General features: G+C 40.3%; 1 protein-coding gene across 8 annotated transcripts in view; it reads left to right on the plus strand.

Annotated features, from left to right (window-relative positions):
* The window catches only part of TFCP2 (transcription factor CP2), a 59,484-nt gene extending 43,600 nt beyond the window's left edge, over positions 1-15,884 (plus strand). Inside the window, exons 5-15 of one of the 8 annotated variants that reach the window (XM_035002648.1) lie at positions 259-365; positions 2,668-2,820; positions 3,668-3,778; positions 4,125-4,213; positions 6,743-6,809; positions 7,206-7,299; positions 8,208-8,298; positions 11,329-11,441; positions 11,870-12,012; positions 13,874-13,925; positions 14,363-15,884. In XM_035002648.1, the coding sequence (XP_034858539.1) occupies positions 259-365; positions 2,668-2,820; positions 3,668-3,778; positions 4,125-4,213; positions 6,743-6,809; positions 7,206-7,299; positions 8,208-8,298; positions 11,329-11,441; positions 11,870-12,012; positions 13,874-13,925; positions 14,363-14,400 (1,058 nt within the window). In that variant the 3' untranslated portion in view covers positions 14,401-15,884. The remainder of the gene's footprint in view (positions 1-258; positions 366-2,667; positions 2,821-3,667; positions 3,779-4,124; positions 4,214-6,742; positions 6,810-7,205; positions 7,300-8,207; positions 8,299-11,328; positions 11,442-11,869; positions 12,013-13,873; positions 13,926-14,362) is intronic. The other 7 variants (XM_035002649.1, XM_035002650.1, XM_035002651.1 and 4 more) reach the window with 7 other exon arrangements.
* The last annotated feature ends 6,573 nt before the right edge of the window (positions 15,885-22,457 follow it).

Genomic DNA, 22,457 nt, shown 5'->3' on the forward strand with positions numbered 1-22,457 from the left:
GAATTTTGGCAGATTAAAAGGAAACTACGTTTAAATTGTCTTATTTAAAAAACCTTTTAAAATGGAAAAAAAGATACTCAGAAGGAAAGTACTTAGGTCAAAATTAGCTCTAATCAAACCCTTTCCATTGACAAGAGGTTTAGGGTGTGATACATAAAAATCTTGGTAACTAGGGACCAATAATAAAACAATCGGTGCTATCTTATTTAAACCCAATAGTCCTCAGAATTGTTCAGTGATTACCATTTTGTTTCTCAGATATCCCAATGTCTGTTGGTATAATCGATCCTAGAGCTAATCCAACCCAACTGAATACAGTGGAGTTCCTGTGGGACCCGGCAAAGAGGACATCTGTGTTTATTCAGGTAGAGCATTGCAGATGGGGTTCCAGTTATGAAGAGCATCTCTTACTACCAATTTGTTTCTTTTTCTTTTTTTTTTTTAAGATTTATTTATTTATTTAGGGGAGAGAGAGAGAGAGCGCGCATGGACATGAGCAGAGGGAGGGGCAGAGGGAGAGGGAGAGAGAGAATCCAAGCAGACTCCCCACTGAGCAGAGAGCCTGACGCAGGGCTTGATCTCAGGACCCTGAGATCATGACTGGAGCCAAAATCAAGAGTTGGATGCTTAACCTGCTGAACCACCCAGAATCCCCTACCAGTTTGTTTCTTGAAGGATAAAACATGTTAAATTTGAAATTTTTACAGTGTTCCAGCCTGACTGTCAAGTCCAGACTCCTCAGCACTTGCCTGAGGGCAATGAGGAGTGTCTGAATTGCCCTTCTAATTTCCCCAATTTATTTGTATGACAAAACAAAATAAAAAACAAGCGAACAAACAAACCAAAAAACGCTTGCTGATGGCTGTATAATATTCCATTCTTTGGATGCACTATAACTTCCCTATTATTTAGCATTTAGATTCTTCTACATTTTCCCTATTATTTGTAAAGTTATTTTGAACATCTTTATGCTTAAAATTTGTTTTACATATCTGATTATGTCTGTTGAGTAGATTCCTTTAAAATTCTTATTTGTAATATTAAAATTCTTACTTGTAATAAAGAAAGCTATGGTTTATTATGTCCCATTAGATAGTCACTATGTTAAGTAAACAGTTCATATATATAATTTTATTTAAAACTTTCAGCAGTAGTCCTATGGAGTAGAAATAGTTTTTGAGGCTTAGAGAAATTAACAATGTACCTAAGCTAATATTTGGTCAGTCAAGGTTTCACTGTTAAGATTCACCAGGGTCTTCACTTTACGCAGTACCAAGCAAGCCTTTGCAAACCTTTCTTTCCCCAAATATGAGTTTTCATATTTGCTAGTTTCCCAGCATGGATGGTGCCTCTGCTTTCTAAAGTCTACCTTAGAGTCCAGGAAACTTTTACTAACCCGAAATCATTTCTCTTTTATATTAACTCTGTATTCTCTAAAACAGTTAATGAATTTAGTTTCTCCCAGTAGCTTTTGTTAGCATTGGATCTGTATATTTACTTTGTTTCATTTTAAGATTTTATTTATTTGCCAGAGAGAGAGAGCAAGCCAGAGAACACAAGCAGGGGGGGAATGGCCAAGGGAGAGGGAGAAGCAGTCTCCCGGCCTAGCAGGGAGCCCTACGTGGGGCTCAATCCCAGAACCCTGGGATCATGACCTGAGCTGAAGACAGACACTTAACTGACTGAGTCACCCAGGCGCCCCTGCTTTGTTTCATTTGTAATAATTAAGCTTCCTTATTTCCTCCATTAGAATATCCATTCTTTAAGATCTAAAAGAGAGTAAACGTTTTTTTGTTTTGTTTTTAGGATTTTATTTATTTAGAAAGAGCAAGAGAGCACTCGAATGTAAGCACAGGGAGGGGCAGAGGGAGAGGGAGAGAGAGAATCTCAGGGAGTCTCTGCACCGAGCGCAAAGCACAACATAGGCCTCGATCTCACTATCCTGAGATCATGACCTGAGCCGAAATCAAGAGTCAGATGCTTAACCGAGGCAACCCTAAAAGTCTTTTTTTTTTTTTTTTTTTAAGATTTTATTTATTTATTCATGAGAGAGAGGCAGAGGGAGAAGCAGGCTCCCTGCAGGGAGCCTGACGCAGGACTCAATACCAGGGCCCCAGGATCATGACCCGAGCCGAAGGCAGGTGCTCAACCGACTGAGCCACCCAGGAGCTCCTAGAAGTTTTGTTGTTTTTTTTTTTTTTAAGACTTTATTTACACAGATGTGTGTTTTTTTTTTTTTAAGATTTATTTATTTATTTATTTGAGACAGAGAGAATGAGAGAGAGCGAGCACATGAAAGGGGGGAGGGTCAGAGGGAGAAGCAGACTCCCTGCTGAGCAGGGAGCCCGATGCGGGACTCAATCCTGGGACTCCAGGATCATGACCTGAGCCGAAGGCAGTCGCTTAACCAACTGAACCACCCAGGCGCCCTACACAGATGTTTTTAAGTAAACTCTATGCCCAACGTGGGGCTCGAATTTATGACCCTGAGATCAAGAGTCATATGCTCTACCGACTGAGCCAGCCAGGTGCCCCTAGCATAAAAGTTGTTTTTATAGATGTTCATAGTGTTTTTCAAGGTTTTGCTGTTAGTAGTTGCTCAGAAAATATTGTTGCCTGATGTGGGTAGCTAGCAGTACTGAAACCTGGACGCTGTATTCTCTGTAGGTACACTGCATTAGCACAGAGTTCACTATGAGGAAGCATGGAGGAGAAAAGGGAGTGCCGTTCCGAGTACAAATTGATACCTTCAAGGAAAATGAAAATGGGGAATATACTGAGCACTTACACTCAGCCAGCTGCCAGATCAAAGTCTTCAAGGTATTCCTGGGCCTCCTGCTGTCCCTTGTATCCTTTTCCCTCATCTTTCAATTTTAACATTAGCTACCAAGTCAGAAAGTCACCTTGGCTTTTTTCAACAACTGTGAAAACTCCCTCTACGCTAGAGTCCTTGAGATAATCCCTGAGATGCCTGGTAATGAATTTATATGGGGATGGGCATGGGAGAAGAGGAACTTGGAAAGGGAGCTAGAGGCTAAAACATGGATTTTTCACTGAAAGCTCTTAAAGTCTGTTGAAATTACAAGCTCTTGTAAAAGCTCACAAAATTATGAAATGTTGATAGTTTTGGTTACATTGGTACTTGACTTTCTTTTGTTAATTTGGTCTTTATTTGTTTTTATCATATGAATATAAATATATTCTCATTGCAAAAGATTCATTAATACAGAAGTATTCAGACCAAAGTCCCCCTTTACCACTTTTACCCTGAGTTCCCAGCCTTTCCTAGAGGTTGCCACTGTCATAATTTAGCATGTATCCTTCCAGTCCCCTTCTGTGCTTTTATATACACATGTACATAAGTATATACATATTTTCTTTTCTTTGAAACATCAATAGGATTGTACTGTATAAATTGTTATGAGGCTTGCTTTTTTTCAGTTAGCTATGTGCTTTAGAGATCTTTCCATGTCCGTCGCTATAGATCTCTTATTCTTTTTCAACTCCATCACACAGTTAAATTTTCTATTTTCAGACTTAGATGCAAGGATGCATCTTGTCTTTATATCATTGTACATACATCCTTGTTTCGCATGGGACTGTTTAAGGTAATATTGTTGGATCAAAAGTCAATTGATGAGTCAAAACAAAACATTTCTCTTTCCAGCCCAAAGGTGCAGACAGAAAGCAAAAAACGGATCGGGAGAAAATGGAGAAACGAACACCTCACGAAAAGGAGAAATACCAGCCTTCCTATGAGACAACTATACTCACAGAGGTGAAAGGATTTCTTTTGGTGATGATTTCAATCAATACTTCCTATTCTTAAAAGAAAATCCCATCATTTCGCACTATATACGTATATCAAATCATTATATTGTACACCTGAAAGTAATACAATGTTCTATGTCAATTACATCTCAGTTAAAAAAAACAAACAAACAAACCCATAAGTTCTAGCCTGGTCAAGATTTACTTGTCCTGGGTATATTTTCTCTTAATCATAGGGACCTCTGTGCAGTTAAGATTTACTAATCAAGATGTGCTATTCAAGTAACAATGTTTTGGTGGGACACTAGGGTCAAATGTACTTTTTCAGTATTTAAGTTGTTCTTTGTTTTTAGTGTTCTCCATGGCCTGAGATCACATATGTCAATAATTCCCCATCACCTGGCTTCAACAGTTCCCATAGCAGTTTTTCTCTTGGGGAAGGGTAAGTATGGGAAATGAAATTAGGTTGTGTTTGTCCTAAATATGTCTTCTTTCATTATCTTCCCATGTAGAAGCTCTTTCTAAATCAATAAATCCATTGATGGATCTGTGGATTAATTGAGCTTTGGGTTATCTTCAAAAGTGACTGAAAAGAGTTTTATGTAGTCCTTTCTCCTCCTCTTTTTCTTCCTATTAGAAAACAGCATTTAAAGAAAAAAAAAACAGCATTTGTAGTCAGTTTTTAGTGATTCAGAGACAGATTTTCTGGGCTTTTCACTTCTCCCTGTCACTGCTTATCTTGTGGTCATTTCACTTCCTGTGCATACTTTCACCAGAGTGGTCCTCAGGAACTGAAATACAGTCGTACAAACCCGAAAATCTGTTTTGTTACTTTTTTAAAAATAATTTTATTATTTTTTTAAGATTTTATTTATTTGTTTGACAGATACAGAGAGAGCACAGGTAGGCAGAGAGGCAGGCAGAGGGAGAGGGAGAAGCAAGCTCCCCAATAAGCAGAGAGCCCAACGCAGGGCTCTATCCCAGGACCCTGGGATCATGACTGGAGCCAAAGGCAGACACTTAACCGACAGCCACCCAGGCGCCCCTGTTCTGTTACTTTTTAAGAATGCTCCTAGGGCACCTGGGTGACTCAGTCGGTTAAGCGACTGCCTTCGGATCAGGTCATGATCCTGGAGTCCCAGGATCGAGTCCCACATCGGGCTCCCTGCTCAGCGGGAGTCTGCTTCTCCCTCTGACCCCCCCCCCCGCCCTCTAATGTGCTCTCTCTCATTCTCTCTCAAATAAATAAAATCATTAAAAAAAAAAAAAAAGAATGATCTTACCTAATAATTATGGATCTTTGATAATTGGGGAAGAAGGTTGAAGATGATAGCTAAAATGAAGTTTTAGAATTATCTATGGGATACATTTATTCTTGCTTTATTGTCTTTTATCATCAGAGATAATTGAAAGTTGGTACAGTTGCCTATTCCAGTTAAAATAAGTTGTCTTTAGTCTTAGCATTTGACACATATTCCATGTAGGTCATATTGAAATTTAAAATAGGCTACTGAATGTGTGATTTTTTTTTTTTTTTTTGGCTGTAATGTTTGTTTTTGAATTTATGTAGGCTCTATGTTCAGTCTGCTTCTAAAAATAATTAAGGTAGCTTCACTATTCAATATATAACAGTTAAGAATGAAAACAGGTAAGGGGCGCCTGGGTGGCTCAGTCGTTAAGCGTCTGCCTTTGGCTCAGGTCATGATCCCAGGGTCCTGGGGTCGAGCCCCGCATCGGGCTCCCTGCTCCTCGGGAAGCCTGCTTCTCCCTCTCCCACTCCCCTGCTTGTGTTCCCTCTCTCACTGTGTCTCTCTCTGTCAAATAAATAAATAAAATCTTAAAAAAAAAATGAAAATAGGTAGAAGTTATAGAGGGAATAGGTAGTAAGGGCCTGGTGATAAGTTAATTACTAAATTTGAATACTGAATTTGAATTTTGCAGCTGAGGCAAAAAAAGAAAAAGAAGATCTATTTTGAAAGAAAAATCTCTTACCATCCATATGGATTATGAAGTCTACTTATAGGCAATTTTATTTTTATTTTTTATGTTTGTTAAAGTTTATTTTTTTTTAGTAATCTCTACATCCAACTTGGGACTTGAACTCAGCGCTGAGATCAAGAGTCACATGCTCTTCTGACTGAGCCAGCCAGGCACCCCTAGGCAATTATAAATATATAGGATTTAAGAGTTGTGTTTTAAAGTTTTTTCTCTTCTCTTTGTCATTACTTTTTTATTAGACTCAAATTTTTCTCCCATAAAAGAAGTAAGCATTAGGAAATAGGGACAATCCTTAAAACAAAAGGAAATACAGGGAAAAACAGAGGGTGGAGAGAGAGCCCGTGGATTGCAAATTAGGCAGCACTAATTTTCGAAGCTGCTTTAAAAATAATTTGGTTTTCATTATAAAAGTATGTGATTACATTGCATTGCATAAAGTTTCTTCTGGTATTTTTTCCTGTATATGTTTGTGTGTATATTTATATATTTAATATAATAGTGATATATTGATTACTTTTATGTTCTGATATTTTTGTTTCTATTATACATTTCTTATGTTAAATATTGTTCATGCCATAATTTATCTAATTAAACGCAATTTACTGGAATTTTGATATTTTTTCAATTTGTCCAATAATAATAAAGGTTGCAAGTGACAGTTTCTTCCCCTCTCCCCATAATCTTAATGTTAAATTAACAGATAATAGAAGAATTGACTATCAGACTAAGACTGCTTTAGGAGAGAGCACAGATTCCTTTAGATCTCTAGCTTGGTGGGTGCCTGGCTGGCTCCGTCGGTGGAGCCCTCAACTCTTGATCTTGCAGTTGTAGTTTCAGGCCCCACGTTGGGTGTAGAGATTACTTAAAAATAAAATCTTAAAAGAAAAAAAATCTCTAGCTTGAGACTTACTGTGAGATGATGAACCTAGTATGTGTCATGGACTCATCCTTTTCATTTTCAATATTTCCTTAGAAATGGTTCACCAAACCACCAGCCAGAGCCACCCCCTCCAGTGACAGATGTAAGTCTAAAGTTAAATGTAAGTTATTTGCAATGTCTACTAATACTTTGATAACTGTGCAGGTCATTAGAAATGTCCAACCTTTAAGGAATAATATTTATTCGTTCATTAAACCGACGTTTATTGAATTTTGACTATGAACTAGACACTAACCTAGGGACCAGGGATGTGAAACAAGTTAATGCAGGACCCCTGCATTTAAAGAGCTTACAGTTTAGTAAGGAAGATAAGGATAGAATTCCATGGGCTTCTTGCATGGTCAGGGAAAGAATATTGATGAGGTATAAACAACTTCCAAGCAAACTAGGCCTGTCTGAGTGTGAGTGTGTTTAGCTCTATGTTACCTAATGATGTAAGAGATAAATCTCTTCAGTTACCAAAAAAAGAAAAAAAAATGCTTGCTTTCTCTTTCAGAACCTCTTGCCAACAACCACACCTCAGGAAGCTCAGCAGTGGTTGCATCGAAATCGTTTTTCTACGTTCACAAGGCTTTTTACAAACTTCTCAGGTTAAATTCATTTGTTCTTTTGTTTTTCCCAACACAGGATATTCCTTTACATTCTAGGGCCTCCTAGTATCCATGTGAGTGTGTGTGTGTGTGTGTGTGTGTGTGTGAGAGAGAGAGAGAGAGAGAGAGAGGGAGGAAGGGAGGAAGGGAAGGAGAGATCTTCATGCATTTTTAGGATTAAGTGAATTTCATAGAACCCTTCAGATTTTCTCACCAGCGGCATCTGTGCTGTGAAATACTTAAAAAGAGAGACTTCTTAGTTTAAACTCACTTTAATTTAAAAATATTTATTCTATACAATACTTTTTAAAATGTATATTCCATACAGTATTTTATCAAGGGCATTTGTAGGTAGTCTGAAATTTCCCCCTTGAAATCACTGTATTGTATTTGCACGTTCCACTTTTATTAAGCACCTTCTGGGTACCAGGTATGATAGGAATACACAAATGGGTAAGGCCTACCTTCTGATCATTCATCATCTAGTATAAAAACAAAAACCCGAATCAAATCAAAATAAAACCCTGAAAAAAATAAGGAAATCGTTGTGATGCAGTAGATAAGTGGTACGAAGCAGGGTATTGGGAGAGTGTCTGTGGTTAGGGAACACGTGTAATGCGTGAGGTAAATCTTGGGGCATAAGGAGGAGTCTGTTGGTTGGACAATAGAAGGATATTTCAGGGAGGAGGGATAGCGTGCTCATTAGACCTCATCAGTATGATGAAAGCATGGGGTTAAGTGGATCAGTGAATGGGGTGGCAGTTGAAGTGAGAGAGGAAACGGGCCAGGTCATGGAGAATTATGTACCATGCAAAAGATGATGAACTATAACATGACAGAGCCATTTCAGTGGTCATAAACAAAGATAGTCTTTGCCTTTATCACCCATTTTCTTATATTTATTCCAGGGGCAGATTTATTGAAACTAACTAGAGATGATGTGATCCAAATCTGTGGCCCTGCTGATGGAATCCGACTTTTTAATGCATTAAAAGGCCGGTATGTAATTAGTGTAAAAATATCAGTGAGGTTGAAATTCAAATGGATTTGGATTCAGGGACTCTTCATAGTACTCTTTGCACAGCTCACTACATCTTGTCGAAACATTCTTTTTGAATGCCAGCTATGTACCAGATAAATGAAGATGAAAAATATCTTTTCCTACAGTAGATCTAAGGAATTCCTCATGATATCCCATTTTTCATTTCTAGGTAGTTTTTTCATTTGATAAATACTCTGTATCCCTAATATGAGCCAGGTACTATTGTAGGCTCTGGGGATACATTGGTGAGAAAATAGACAAGGGACCCATTATTATGAATTTACTTTCTAATGGGGGGAGAGATAAAAATATGAACAGTGAATATTTTCGATAGTGATAAGTGCTTTGAAGGAAAACCAAACAAACAAAAACAAGGTTATAACCTGTAGAGTACCCAGAATATGGTCAGGAAAGACCTCTCTGAGGCAGGGGTGTTTAAACTGAATTATGAGGGGCGCCTGAGTGGCTAAGTCGTTGAGCGTCTGCCTTCGGCTCAGGTCATGATCCCAGGGTCCTGGGATTGAGTCCCATGTCGGGCTCCTTGCTCAGCGGGGAGTCTGCTTCTCCCTCTCCCACTGCCCCTGATTGGGTTCCCTCTCTAGCTATCTCTGTCTCTGTCAAATAAATAAGTAAAATCTTTTTTTTAGATTTTTATTTATTTATTTGACAGAGAGAGACACAGCGAGAGAAGGAACAGAAGCAGGGGGAGTGGGAGAGGGAGAAGCAGGCTTCCCGGAGAGCAAGGAGCCCAATGTGGGGCTCGATCCCAGGACCCTGGGATCATGACCTGAGCCGAAGGCAGACGCTTAACAACTGAGCCACCCAGGCGCCCCAAATAAATAAAATCTTTAAAAATAAATAAATAAACTGAATTATCAGAAGGATGGAAGCTATGGGGTCATATGAGGGAAGAGCACTCTAGGCAGGAGGAACAACAGGTGCAAGGGCCCTGAGTCCATTTTAACTGGGGAAGAGGTCATTCTTGAATTGGATAGGAACTACTTAAGTGTCCACTTACAAATTATAAAACAGAGTAACTTGTAGTCCCTATTTGGCATTTTCAGTTTCAAATAGGTAATAGGATTAATGGAAAAAACATACAGGTTAATGCCATAGAACCAAATGAGTGACCAAATAATGAAACAGATCGTAAAGTATTTTGTTTGGGTATATCACAAGAAATGTTGAGTCAGGTTGGCTCTAATCTTGGAAATTTTTAAAGAAAAGAGGAAAAATTCAGAGGTTGATGATTTGGAGAAAAAAGAATGGATCTTCATTTTTTTTTTTTTTAAGATTTTATTTATATGACAGAGAGAGAGGGACAGCGAGAGCAGGAACACAAGCAGGGGGAGTGGGAGAGGGAGAAGCAGGCTCCCCGCTGAGCAGGGAGCCCGATGTGGGGCTCGATCCCAGAACCCTGGGATAATGACCTGAGCCAAAGCAGACACTTAACGACTGAGCCACGCAGGTGCCCGGAGGATCTTCATTTTTTTTAACATATTATTTATTTAAAAAGCATTTAAAGGGCACCTAGGTGATATAGTCAGTTAAGAGTCTGAGTCTTGATTTCAGCTCAGGTCATGATCACATGGTCATGAGATTGAGCCCCTCCTTGGGCTCCGCACTGGGTGTGGAGCCTGCCTAAGATTCTCTCTCTCTCCCTCTGCTCCTCCCCCAGCGCCCCCAAACACCTCCCAGCGGGGCTCTCCCCCCTCTGCCCCTGCTCATGCACGCACACATGTGCTGTCTCTTAAAAAATAAAAGAGCGTTTATTTATTTATTTATTTTTTAAAGATTTTATTTATTTGACAGAGAGAGCACAAGCAGAGGGAGAGGGAGAAGCAGGCTCCCCACTGAGCAGGGAGCCCGATGCGGGACTCGGTCCCAGGACCCTGAGATCATGACCTGAGCCGAAGGCAGACGCTTAACGACTGAGCCACCCAGGCGTCCCTATTTATTTATTTTTAAAGATTTTTATTTATTTATTTGACAGAGATAGAGAGCACAAGTAGGCAGAGAGGCAGGCAGAGGGAGAGGGAGAAGCAGACTCTCCCCTGAGCAGGGAGCCCGACGTGGGGCTCGATCCCAGGACCCTGGGATCATGACCCTAGCCGAAGGCAGACGCTTAACCGACTGAGCCACCCAAGGGCCCCATAAAAGAGTGTTTAAAAATAGGAATGAGATGATTAAATCAAGAGGTAATTGAATACCATTGTCTGAGAAGTAAGAAGAGACAGAAGGCTTAGGCTGCTTAGGAGAAGGTAATGAGGGAACTAAGATTCTCTGTTTTATAGTGGCCCTTCTAAGGAGAAGGTACATGTTGAGCCGGACCCATGCAGCAGCAGCTCACACGTTTTGAATATTTCTTTTTTTTTTTTTTTTTTAAGATTTTATTTATTTATTCATTAGAGACAGAGAGAGAGAGGCAGAGGGAGAAGCAGGCTCCCCGCCTAGCAGGGAGCCCGATGCGGGACTCGATCCCAGGACCCTGGGATCATGACCTGAGCCGAAGGCAGACGCTCAACCATCGGAGCCACCCAGGCGCCCTCGTTTTGAATATTTCTAACGTTTACATCAAGGAAGATAAACTCAAGTGATCCTAAATGATAAACTCAAAGGCCACATGTAAATGTGCAACCGTCAAATCTGGGGTGTAGTGAAGAATGCATGGGTCAATGCAAAAACAGCCAGTTGTTTTCTTGTAAGAATGAGGGCCTCAGATTGCCAGATCTGATTTTTCGGGAAAAGCCAAAATTGCAGAGGTTTGTATGATGTTGGAATGGATTCAGTCGAACTGCACGCACGCACGCACGCGCGCGCACATCCACCCCAGCGGAGAGCTAATGAAGCCGCAAATGAGCTTCCTTGGCCCGCGGGCTGCCCGCTTGCAACTCTGCCCTCTAGTGCTAACCCAGACACACAGGTTCTCCCTTAAAACGTGCTTCCCGCGAAGACCCTGAGACTAACAGCCTCGCTTTCCTCCTCAGGATGGTGCGGCCAAGGCTAACCATTTATGTTTGTCAGGAGTCCTTGCACTTGAGGGAGCAGCAGCAGCAGCAGCAGAAGCGTGAGGATGGAGACTCAAATGGTACTTTCTTCGGTAGGTCCTTCTGGACAGGCCAGGACACATACTGAGGCGAGGGGAGGAGATGACGTAGGAGCCCGTGCGGTGGGAATGCCTCAGACAGCAGAGTGCGCATTTGCCAGAATAATGGTGATTGCTCACGTTCATGGAGTTCCTCCCAGAGACCGGGCACTATGCTCAGCACGCTTACATGCTTTACTTTTTACAACTGGTGTGTCTTCTTTGCAGTACCTTTATTGTTCTCACCAACATGTAGGTGAGGAAAATGAGGCTCAGGGACGTTAAGTAACTCACGCCAGTCACACAGCTAGCAGGTGGCCGAGCCAGAATTTGAACTCAGGCAGTCTGTGAGTCCTTTAGAAGAGCGGGCATTCCTAGTGACTGGGTTACCTTTAAGAGCAGAGAAGCCTGTACTGACTCCCTTTGCTCTGTCCCTCTTGCAGTGTACCACGCCATCTATCTAGAAGAACTGACAGCTGTTGAACTGACAGAAAAAATTGCTCAGCTCTTCAGCATTTCCCCTCGCCAGATCAGCCAGATCTACAAGCAGGGGCCAACAGGAATCCATGTGCTCATTAGCGATGAGGTAGATTTTCAGCGCAGCTCAATCACCACATGCCAGTTTGTCAGGGCGTGTGACAGGAGCAAGGGCCGTCCTCCTGGGGTACAGGCTGCGCTTACGAGACCAGGGCTTTTCAAATGTTTTTGCTTGCTGACTTTCTAACCACGTATCCCCCTTGCACATTTTTAGGTTGACTTAAATTTTTTTTTGTTTTAAGTTTAAATAGTTGCAAAATATGTCATTCCTGGGCATATTATATAACCTTTAAAAATGAAATGGTTACATCACTATTCTAACTATATTTCATGTAACCTAAATAGAAGAATGATGTAATACCACCATCACTGTCTTAAAAAATACATGGATATACTTTTCTTTAACAGAGTTTTTATATCATTTCTTTGTTTCCTTGAACTCCTGTTTCCATTCACTTCTCCCATAGAATTTTATCTTGCCATAATCTGTTTTTATGCTCAAACATCTTTTATTAATTATCTTACCATACTTCTTTGAAACAACTTTGCTTCAACTTAAGAATTTGTTTCAGTAAAAATTTAAAAATGATTTCTTCTGAATAGAATGATCACCATAATTATATAATCAATAAACATAAATGTATTATATGTTTTGATAAATTTTTAAACATTAAGAAAAATGTATTAGAAGTCTGTCTATTAATGAGATGGATGGGATTGTCTGATTCCCTACCCACCCTGCCCACATTAATTCATGTATAGATGAATACTCTCTACTGATTTTTAGAATGAAATAGAGCTCAGCACCACTTCCGTTCTGTTTTATCCCCCTAGATTAATAATGCTATGGAGTCTGATTAATTGACAGACAGAAATGGATGGAATTTTTTATAAAAACATCACTGGATTTTTTTTTTTTTTTTGAACTTTGGAGTTAGGTGCCAAAAGTTATATAGTGATGTCACAAAGAATTACTTTGAATCACCTATCATTTGACAGTTTGTGATTAGGTCAGTCTTCAGTTCTGGTGCAAGGAAAGAATTAGAAAGCATGTGGCTCACAAAATACTTTGTTACCCAGTCATTAAAGTTCACATTAACGGTCACACTTTGGCATCCTGGAGGTTTTTGTACCGTGGGGCGGGGCATCTTGGTAGGATTCCAGGAGGGTGAAACTTACGCCTTTATTTTATTTTTATTTTATTTTAATTTTTTTTAAAGATTTTATTTATTTGACAGAAAGAGAGATAGCGAGAGCAGGAGCACAAGCAGGGGTAGTGGGAGAGGGAGAAGCAGGCTTCCCGCCGAGCAGGGAGCCCGATGGGGGACTCGATCCCAGGACCCTGGGATCATGACCTGAGCCGAAGGCAGACGCTTAACGACTGAGCCACCCAGGCGCCCTGCCTTTATTTTATAAAATGGGGAGGGGAGTTTAGAAGGGAAAGTGGGTAGGGAAAACCGAAGAGGTTCTCAGGCAGTTTTGGGAGATGAAGACCTGAAGTCGGTTCTCCCGAATGGGCCTACCAGTGTCTGTGTACTCTTGCAACATCTTGGGGTTAATCAGGAAAATGCATCCTATAATTTTAAGATCAGTTGTTTTAGACTGCTTAGCTTTTATTTTATTTTATTTATTATTTATTTATTTATTTATTTATTTTTTTTAAGTAGGCTCCAAAGCCCAACATGGGGCTTAAACTCACAACCCTGAGATTAAGAGTCACATGCTCTAGCAACTGAGCCAGCCAGGCGCCCCTAGACTGCTTAGCTTTTAAAACTTAAAAACTGAACGCGAGAAAACAAAACAAAGGATTATTTTTCCCTTAAGTCCAGTATAATAAAAAGCCATATAATCTAAATAAATGCAGCAAACCCAAGTTTTTAATAATAAGCAACTTTTCTTGCTTTTCTCAGATGATACAGAACTTTCAAGAAGAAGCCTGTTTTATTCTGGACACAATGAAAGGTAATAAAATAGTAGGACAGATGCCTCTCTAAGGAGTTTAAGAGATTTTTTTTTCATGATTTACTTCTCTGAGGAGAGAGGGAAAATATCAACCACCATATTTGAGGCAGAGAAAGTGATATCTTTGGAGATTGTTTCTTTGTATGAATTGGCTTCTTGCCATTATCAGAATAGACAAAGTGTAACTGATGACTCTGCCATTCTCTCCCACCTTCCGTGGACAAATGAGGAAATGAAGGCATGTTGTTTTTATAATGCATATTTATTGTAAGTATTTTGTGGTAATAAATATGTTGCGCTTTGTCCTGCTGGGTTTTTTTTTTTTTCCCCTTCTCAAAAGATCCTTACCATGTTTTGTTTTGTTTTTTTCTCCTACTGTGTTTTAGAGATGACTAAAGATAATTCTCTCTCTCTCTCTCTCTCTTTTTTTTTTACAGCAGAAACCAATGATAGCTATCATATCATACTGAAGTAGGTGCCGGGCATTCCGTCCTCAGTGGCCGCTGCCTCCTTCACCCCTTGGAAGCTTCCCTCTCAAAGGGAGTCACTCGCTAATGGAGATTGGAAGGTCTGCGGGAACCTGACCCATCTGACTGTGTGTGGGGGAGTCCAGGCCATGGAGGCAGAATCCCAGCCATCTGTTGGCCCAAGCTCTTGTGGCACACACAGATTATTGCCCAACATGCATTTCTGCAGCTGTGGTTTCTTAGTTAAAATTTATGGACCCTGTTGTCGTTGAATATCTTTAGAAACTCCACACCATTTAGGGTGTTTGTAGGGCATAATGATGATGAGAATTGTGTGATGTTTCATGGAAAGATGTTAAAGTTTGTGATATGGAGCCATGTGATTTTTTTCTAATATAAAAATGAACATCTATATTCCTAAGACTAGATCCTCAGTCTCTTTTGCATCATACGTACTGGCTTTTGCCACAGTCGGCCCCTGAAAACCTCACCAAAGAGGAGAAATTCAGAGAGGTAGAATAGAATTTTTCTTTTGGTCGCCCTGTAATACCAAGACTAATCGTAATTTTAGCTAACATTTACTGAGCATTTACTTGTGCCTCATAGTGTGATAAATTCTTTAAGTGGATTACCTTGTTTAACTCCTCTTTAATGATCCTCTATGAAGTAGGTAATAATGATCCCTAACGAAGGAGAGGACATGGAGACACAGAGTGGCTAAGGAGCTTGCCGGGCGACAGGCAGCTAGGAAGCAGTGTTGCTGAAACCCAAACCTGGGCAATCTGGCTCGTTTTACCCGCCAGCCACGATGCCGCCCTTGCAATACCCTGTGCTTGCCGCCGTCTCTGACCGTAGCTCTGCCGGCGGATAGGACGCAGCACCACGTGATAGCTGGGGAAGCAACCACTGACAGGCACAAACCACACCGAAATAATGATGAACAAATCAAGAGCTACAAAAACCGAGAACATACGTGCTTTTGAAGCATCATCAGTTATCAGATTCACAGACTCTGAAGTGGTGAAGATGAGGGGTCATCTGGAACTCCCCATATTCACTGTTCTTGAATGAGCTTCTCAAACTATTTATTCGTGAGTTTGGCTAGCCCCTGCTTTCTCTTTCCCCTCTCTGCGTCTTTCCTTGGTATAGGAAGTTCTTTTACTCATGTCGTGTTCTTTTATATAAGCTTTATGAGGAATTCATTCCTATCCCAGTCACACTCTTCCCATTTATTTTAGTTCTTCAAGAGTGTGTATGTGTGTGTCTGTGCGTGCGTGTGTGTGCGTGTGCAAACGTGTAAGACTATGGGTTGTCTTTTTTCACATGTAGAGTTTTATCCAGAAATCCCTTTACACATTATGTTGAGGTGAAAAAAGATAATGTTCAAAGATTCTGTAATGGATTTGGATCTGTGCGTGTGTGTTTTTAAAGCATTTGATAAAGTTAAAATGTTTTTATACAGAGAATTTTGTTCATTAAAATCAACCCACAACATGGTCTGATTTCTTTTGGTTTGAAACAAATTGAAGACTTTGAAACTGGAAAGTGAAGTCAAGTGACTTTTAAAAACTGACCTGGGTAACTTGACATTATTAGGCCAAATACTTTTTAAATGAAAATATTGATTACCAGATGTCCCTGTTTCAGAAGAGGGGCATTTCTGGTTGTATTAAGTTCCTGGGACTGTTCTCAGTTTCAGAGAAGTCAGTTCTCTCCTCAGTAGGCTGCTATTAGTTTTTTGGTTTTGGTTGTTTTTGTTTTTTTATTATTCTGTCTGAATATTAGGCTGGGAGGGTTGGTCTGAATATTAGGCTGGGAGGGTTGGACTAGATAACCTTTAAGGTCCCTTCTGAATCTGTGACTCTTCTTTACTGCAAATGATATATAGAAATCTTTTAAATATATTTACCACAAATTACAGTTACTAATTTACTTAAGGTTAGAGTTTTTTCAGAGTAGTCTTGAAGTTTATTATAGAAAAAAATATATACATACATTTAGAAATTATAGGGGCACGTGCATGACTCAGTCAGTTGGGCATCCAACTCTTGATTTTGGCTCAGGTCATGATCTCAGGGTCATGAGATCGAGCCCGGCATCAGCATCGGGCTCCATGCTCCGCAGGGAGTCTGCTTGAGATTCTCTCTCTCTCCTTCTGCCCCTGCCCACCCCTGCTTGTGCACTCTCTCTCTCTCTCTCAAATAAATAAATCTTTTTAAAAAAGAAATTAATTTATACAAGTTTGCAATCACAGATCCTAAATTAACCAGAAAATTGTTTAGGCTTTCTTTAGCTCCAAAAAGTATAGCGCCAATGCTATACAATTGGTAAGAATTGGTATAGTGATAGAACATTGCGATTATTCCACTTGCTTTTAAGAATCACATCTATTTACTATTATTGATCCTTTCAGTTAAATGAAAATTTTAAACTAGCTTTTTTATTATCAAAATAATACACAAAATGATAAACTCAAACAATAAAGAGGGGTTAACTTTTCCTTCTTACCTCCTAGTCCCACTCTAAAGAGATAATCATTTTAGAACACCCCCATCCCTCTCCGTCCCTCCCTCTCTCACACACAGACAAATACTCAGATGGGCTCATGTTACACTAATGGTCTCCAATTTGCTTTTTGTATTTAACATCTTGAACATCTTTCTATTATTAGAATTTATAGTTCTACATTATTCTTTTTAAAGATGGCCATTCCCTATCGATGTTTAGGTTAAGTGCATTTGAAAATGCATCTTCATAAGTTTTTTGCATGTGCCTCTAAGATATATTCCTAGAAGTAAGATTTACTGGATTTTATCTTTTTAACAATGTGCCAGTTGATATTTATTATTATTTTTTTTTTTTAAGGATTTTATTTATTTTTTGACAGAGAGACAGCAAGAGAGGCAACACAAGCAGGGGGAGTGGGAGAGGGAGAAGCAGGCTTCCCACAGAGCAGGAAGCCCGATGTGGAGCTCGATCCCAGGACCCTGAGATCATGACCTGAGCCGAAGGCAGATGCTTAATGACTGAACCACCCAGGCGCCCTGCCAGTTGATATTTAAACTGAGTAGATAGTTAAATGGTTTTATTAGAGTGAGGGTATTTGAGAGCGAGAACAGTTAGATTTAGACCCTCCTGAGAAGTGGAGTAGGCTCCTATTTGAGTATTGTGTGTACTGTTCCCTTGAAGGGGTAGGTTTTATCTAGAAGAATCAGCTATATAAAGACTTAATAGTTAAAAGGGAGTTATTGGGAAATAAAAGGAGGGGATAGGTCATTGCAGGACTCCAAGGATTAAGTACTAGTCATTACAGAAATATGGCTTTCAAAAAGGACACACACAAATTGATCTATATGTGTGCACAATACACACCCTGTTTAAAAAAGCAAAATAACAATCAGAGGGGAAATGGAAATGGTCATAGTGCCTGGAAAGAGAGTACAGTACATCAAATACAAGACAACCAGAACCTGGGAGACCGGAGAAAGGTCCACATAAGGGGGCAGATACTCTGATTCCTGAACGTCAGGCACAGTCAGGCACTAGGTATGCTGTGAGGGGTAGAGTGTGATCTCACCACTGGGTTGAAGGAGCATGGGGAAGCTTGGTGAGTGAAGAAGGCTTGGCAAAATGGAACTGGTCCTTTCTAATTTATGCCTAATGGAGGAGTGTTCTGAAAACCTTTGTCCCCAAGTATTCTCAGCAAGTCTTGTCTTGTCTTTTTTTTTTTTTTAAGATTTTATTTATTTGATAGAGCACGCACAAGCAGGGGAGTGGCAGGCAGAGGGAGAAGCAGGCTCCCCGCTGAGCAAGGAGGCTGATGCGAGGTTCAATCCCAGGACCCTGGGATCATGACCGGAGACGGAGGCAGACACCCAACTGACTGAGCGACCCAGGCGCCCCTCAGCAAATCTTTTGGACAGGGTTGTTGCAGAGATTTGGGCTGTCTTTTAAACTACTGCGAAGGGTTGAATGAAGGTTCAGCATTTGGTTTTGAAAGTAACACAGATTTGGGGTACAAATATTTGAAGTCAAGACTGAACTTATCCCTCTTCACTGTAGCTTTTTTCTCTAGCCAATACCTAACAATTCCAGATAGCTTGATCGGAGAGCTGAAGTTGAGCCGTTTTATCATTTTACTGAATTGTTCTGCTTCTTTGGCTGTGGATGGTTCCTCTATAGGAATTTGATCTGTTTGTGGCCTCTACTGGTCTGTTATGAGAACTCCAATCTCAACAGGAATGGCACAAATGCCCCACCTAGCTGCATCATTTATGTACAAATTCATACAGAGTATCCTGCATCATTCTTCCGCTTCTCCTTAAAATGATCTATGTTCTCAGTTGTAGGCTACGGCTTTCCCTAAAGCTAGAATATTTATTTTCTGTTTGTGGTTAAATTTTTGTTTCATTATACAAGCTCTAAGGTTTAAATGAGGAAGAATTTACTACCACTGCAAAATGGAATGGAAAAAAGATGCTCTATGTGACATCAGCATCTGTTTTTCTTTTTCTGACTTAGTATTTTATTTCTCTTTCTTGCTTCGTTTAATGACCTTGTATTTTACCTTTGACCTTAAACGTCCCTCTATTTCCACTTCCTCCTCTTTTTCTTCATCTTTCCTTTTCACTTCTAGATCTCCTCTGTGTTATTTCTTACGAACACAGGCCTAATCAACAAACTGTACCTAAGTCTAGCATTTGCATTCTCAAATTCAGAGGTTTAAAAGTTCTATATGAATTTAAATTTTCAATTGGATTAATGTAAATTATAAGGAAACTTGCTATTTAAAAAACACTATTGTACTTACATTATTGTACTATTTTGTACTGTGTGGGCTCTTTGGGGGCATGAGTACTAACCAGTCTCTCACATGGAATCTGTGTTTTCATATATTTGTGTAAGATGAGGTAAACATTCCTCATTTTAATTGCTACAGATTCTTCTTTTTTTCCTGAACTCTAATGACCGATTTTTTATTTATCTTTCCCTACACATCTTTAAAACTTTGCGTCAGACTTCCATTCACTTCCTTTAGGCTTATTAAGCTTGCCCTCGCTAAACTCACCCCCGCACTCAACCCCCTTAAACCTGATTGTTATTTTGCTTTTTTAAACAGGGTGTGTATTGTGCACACATATAGATCAATTTGTGTGTGTCCTTTTTGAAATCTTACTGAAGCATACAGCTTCTTCATTGTTTGTGCCTTTAAATTGCTGTGGCACTTTTCCCCAGATTTGTGCATACTGATCTCTTTGTTGTTGTGCAACCAGTCACAAAGAAGTGCCTACCTCTCTAGATTTGGATTATAATTAAGTGTAAATTAGTAAAGTAATGTCAACCTCAGGGCTAAATCTACAGGTTAACTCTTTTTCTCTAAGAAGTTTAGCACATAGTATCCCCGACCTATTAATTTTCAACTGCCCTCCCCCCCCCCCCCCCCGCCCGAGAGTGTATTCTTGTTTTGGTGGTAAAGAATAGTTGATACAGTATATACTTTGGTGTCAGATAAGTCTCTGTTCAAATCTTGCTCTTCCTAGATGTGACCTTGGACAAAATATTCTCTTAAACCTCAACTTTTTCATCTTAAAAAGGAGATCATACTTAATTCATATGATTGTTTGGGAGATTAAAAAGGATACTGAGTATAAAACACAGTTTTATATTTAGTACCCTTATCCAATTGCTCAATAAATTTAGGATTACAAAATCACCTCTATGTGTAGGGACATAACTGCAAGACAGATTTGTAAGCTGCCCAAGACATAAAATCTAAACTTTGGTTTTCATATGTCTTTTCTTCCTGTTCTGCTTTGACATTTTTGTCCCTAAAACAAACCACCCATTCGTGAGTTGTGTATTCTGAGCTGGTTCATACATATGTTACAGTGTGGTTTGGAACAAAGCAGTAACATTTAGATTTAGACATCAAAGGCTATTAGCATTTCTTTTCACTTTGTTTTTGTAGTTCCTATTCTGCATTTGAGCTTCCTGGTCATTTGCCCTCTATAGGCTCTGCTTAGGCAGGGGGCAGAATTGCAATTATGGGCAAACTGGCACTATTACTTATCTAGTGATTCTACTAAGACAATGAAATGTGGTGAATAAGTGACTCTGTGATATGTAGTTGTGATGTTTGTTACACGTCCAGGTGATCTCCTGACTGATACAGAGCTTATTGCCAAATTGGATTCTACTATGTTTTCAAAGGGTGTGCTAACTTTGGTTTGGCTATCTTCTAATTTGGTGTTATTAACCTACTAATCGTGGGCATTGAGGCTGATGGTACCCTGATGAATTTCTGTGACTCAAACTGTGGCTGCGTGGGCATATGAGACACTTTTTTAGCCTAACCAACATGGCCTTTTGGCTATTATTTTGTAATTCCGCTCACTGATTCTATAGAGTTGTCTGGGGCTTTCTCTTTTTGTTATCTGTGTGTCCAGGAAAGACAGAATCATGAACATTTACATAGCACTGACTATACTGTAAACATACTATATTAACTATTTAATGTTCATGAAACCCTATGAAATACATACTGTCCTCCCCATTTTGCAGATGAGGAAGCTAAGGCACATGGAAGTTACATACCTTGCCAAGGGTCATACTACAACTGAGTGGAGGGATGGGTTTGTATTCAGGCAGTCTGGCTCTGGATTACATGTTATGTCGTACCTAAATTTCAGCAGATAGGGAGATGATCAGCGCATGGTACGCTAAGGACTGCTTTTTTGTGATCTGCTTTTTCATCTCGCACTGTTGTTTCCTGGCCTCATGGAGCCTCTGATGTCACCTAGGTGAGAGGACTGGAATCTTTGGCATTTTGTCCAAGTTAGCCTACTTCTCAGTTCATAAACTGAGATGGCTTGGTAACCAGCAGATCTGGCTCCATAGTTCGTGGTTGCAGTGAAAAGTACACTAGGCTATGGAACCAGCCTGAGTTTAAGTCCTGCCACCCATCCAATAAATATCCAGTAAATATCTAGTGAGTTCCTAAATGTCAAATATCAGGCTTTGTACGGGGTGCATGATACAGTAAACAAAGCAATTCCTTGCTGTCATGGAATTTAGTCAAGTGAGAGAAGACTGAAAAATATACATCAGGTGGTAAATGCTAAGAAGATATATAAGCCAAGGGGATAGAGACTAAGGGGAAGCACCATTTTAGAAAAATGGTTAAGGAAAATCTGATACGGGGACATTTGAGCAAATAATTAAGTGATGGAGTACGTATGTGGCCTGCTAGGGAAAAGGCCCTGAGGTGAGAGCTCGATCGTTGAAGGAACTGCAAGGAGGCCAATGGGCCAATGTAGTTAAAACGGAATACAGGAGGGGAAAAGTAGAAGGAAACAAGATGGATGACAGGGTGGGGGGTGGTGAGGGTAGTAGGGAGAGGGGATGTACCTAGCCTTATAAGTCAAAGAAGAGACCTATACTCGTATTCTGAGTGAGACCAGCCGAGGCTGGGTGTCCTTGACAAATGACATATAACTTATGACTTCTGAGTCTTCGTTTATCCTATCTTAAAAATGAGTTGCAAAGTTGTGAAGATCAGAGATCATGTAAGAATATTTTTGATAGGAAACACATCAACCAGTCAATACGTATTACGATAACTCAATACATTGTATTTTCTTCTCTATACCTTGGGCAGGCTGCAGCATGTTGTGCTGCTTAAGACGAAGCCCCCATGGGCGAGCATAGGGGGATTATGTTCTTTAGGCATGCGAGTGTGGTCCTGGCGAAAGGAAAAGGGGAGTTTTAGAGGCAGATTCGTTTAGTCATTGAAGATCTGTGGCTGAGGCTGTCCCCCTTCCTGTTCAAAGGGCTGCAGCGGCTCCAAACTCGCTTTCCCAGGTTCCACTGCAGCAGAGACCCCGCCTCCAGAGCCCGTCTGCAGACGACTTTCGGCTCTGCGCCGGTCGCCGCCTCCAACTCCCGGCATGCCGCGGGCGTGGGGCTGGCACGTAGACTCCATTTCCCAGCCTGCCCCGGGGCTCGGTCAGGACGTGCCGGCGCCTATAAGAGCCAGAGCGCTGCGGCCGGAGCCTATTGTTAGCCG

The sequence above is a fragment of the Mirounga leonina genome, unplaced genomic scaffold (assembly GCF_011800145.1).
Source record: "Mirounga leonina isolate KUSES-001 unplaced genomic scaffold, KU_Mleo_1.0 Mir_126, whole genome shotgun sequence".
Classification (NCBI taxonomy): domain Eukaryota; kingdom Metazoa; phylum Chordata; class Mammalia; order Carnivora; family Phocidae; genus Mirounga; species Mirounga leonina.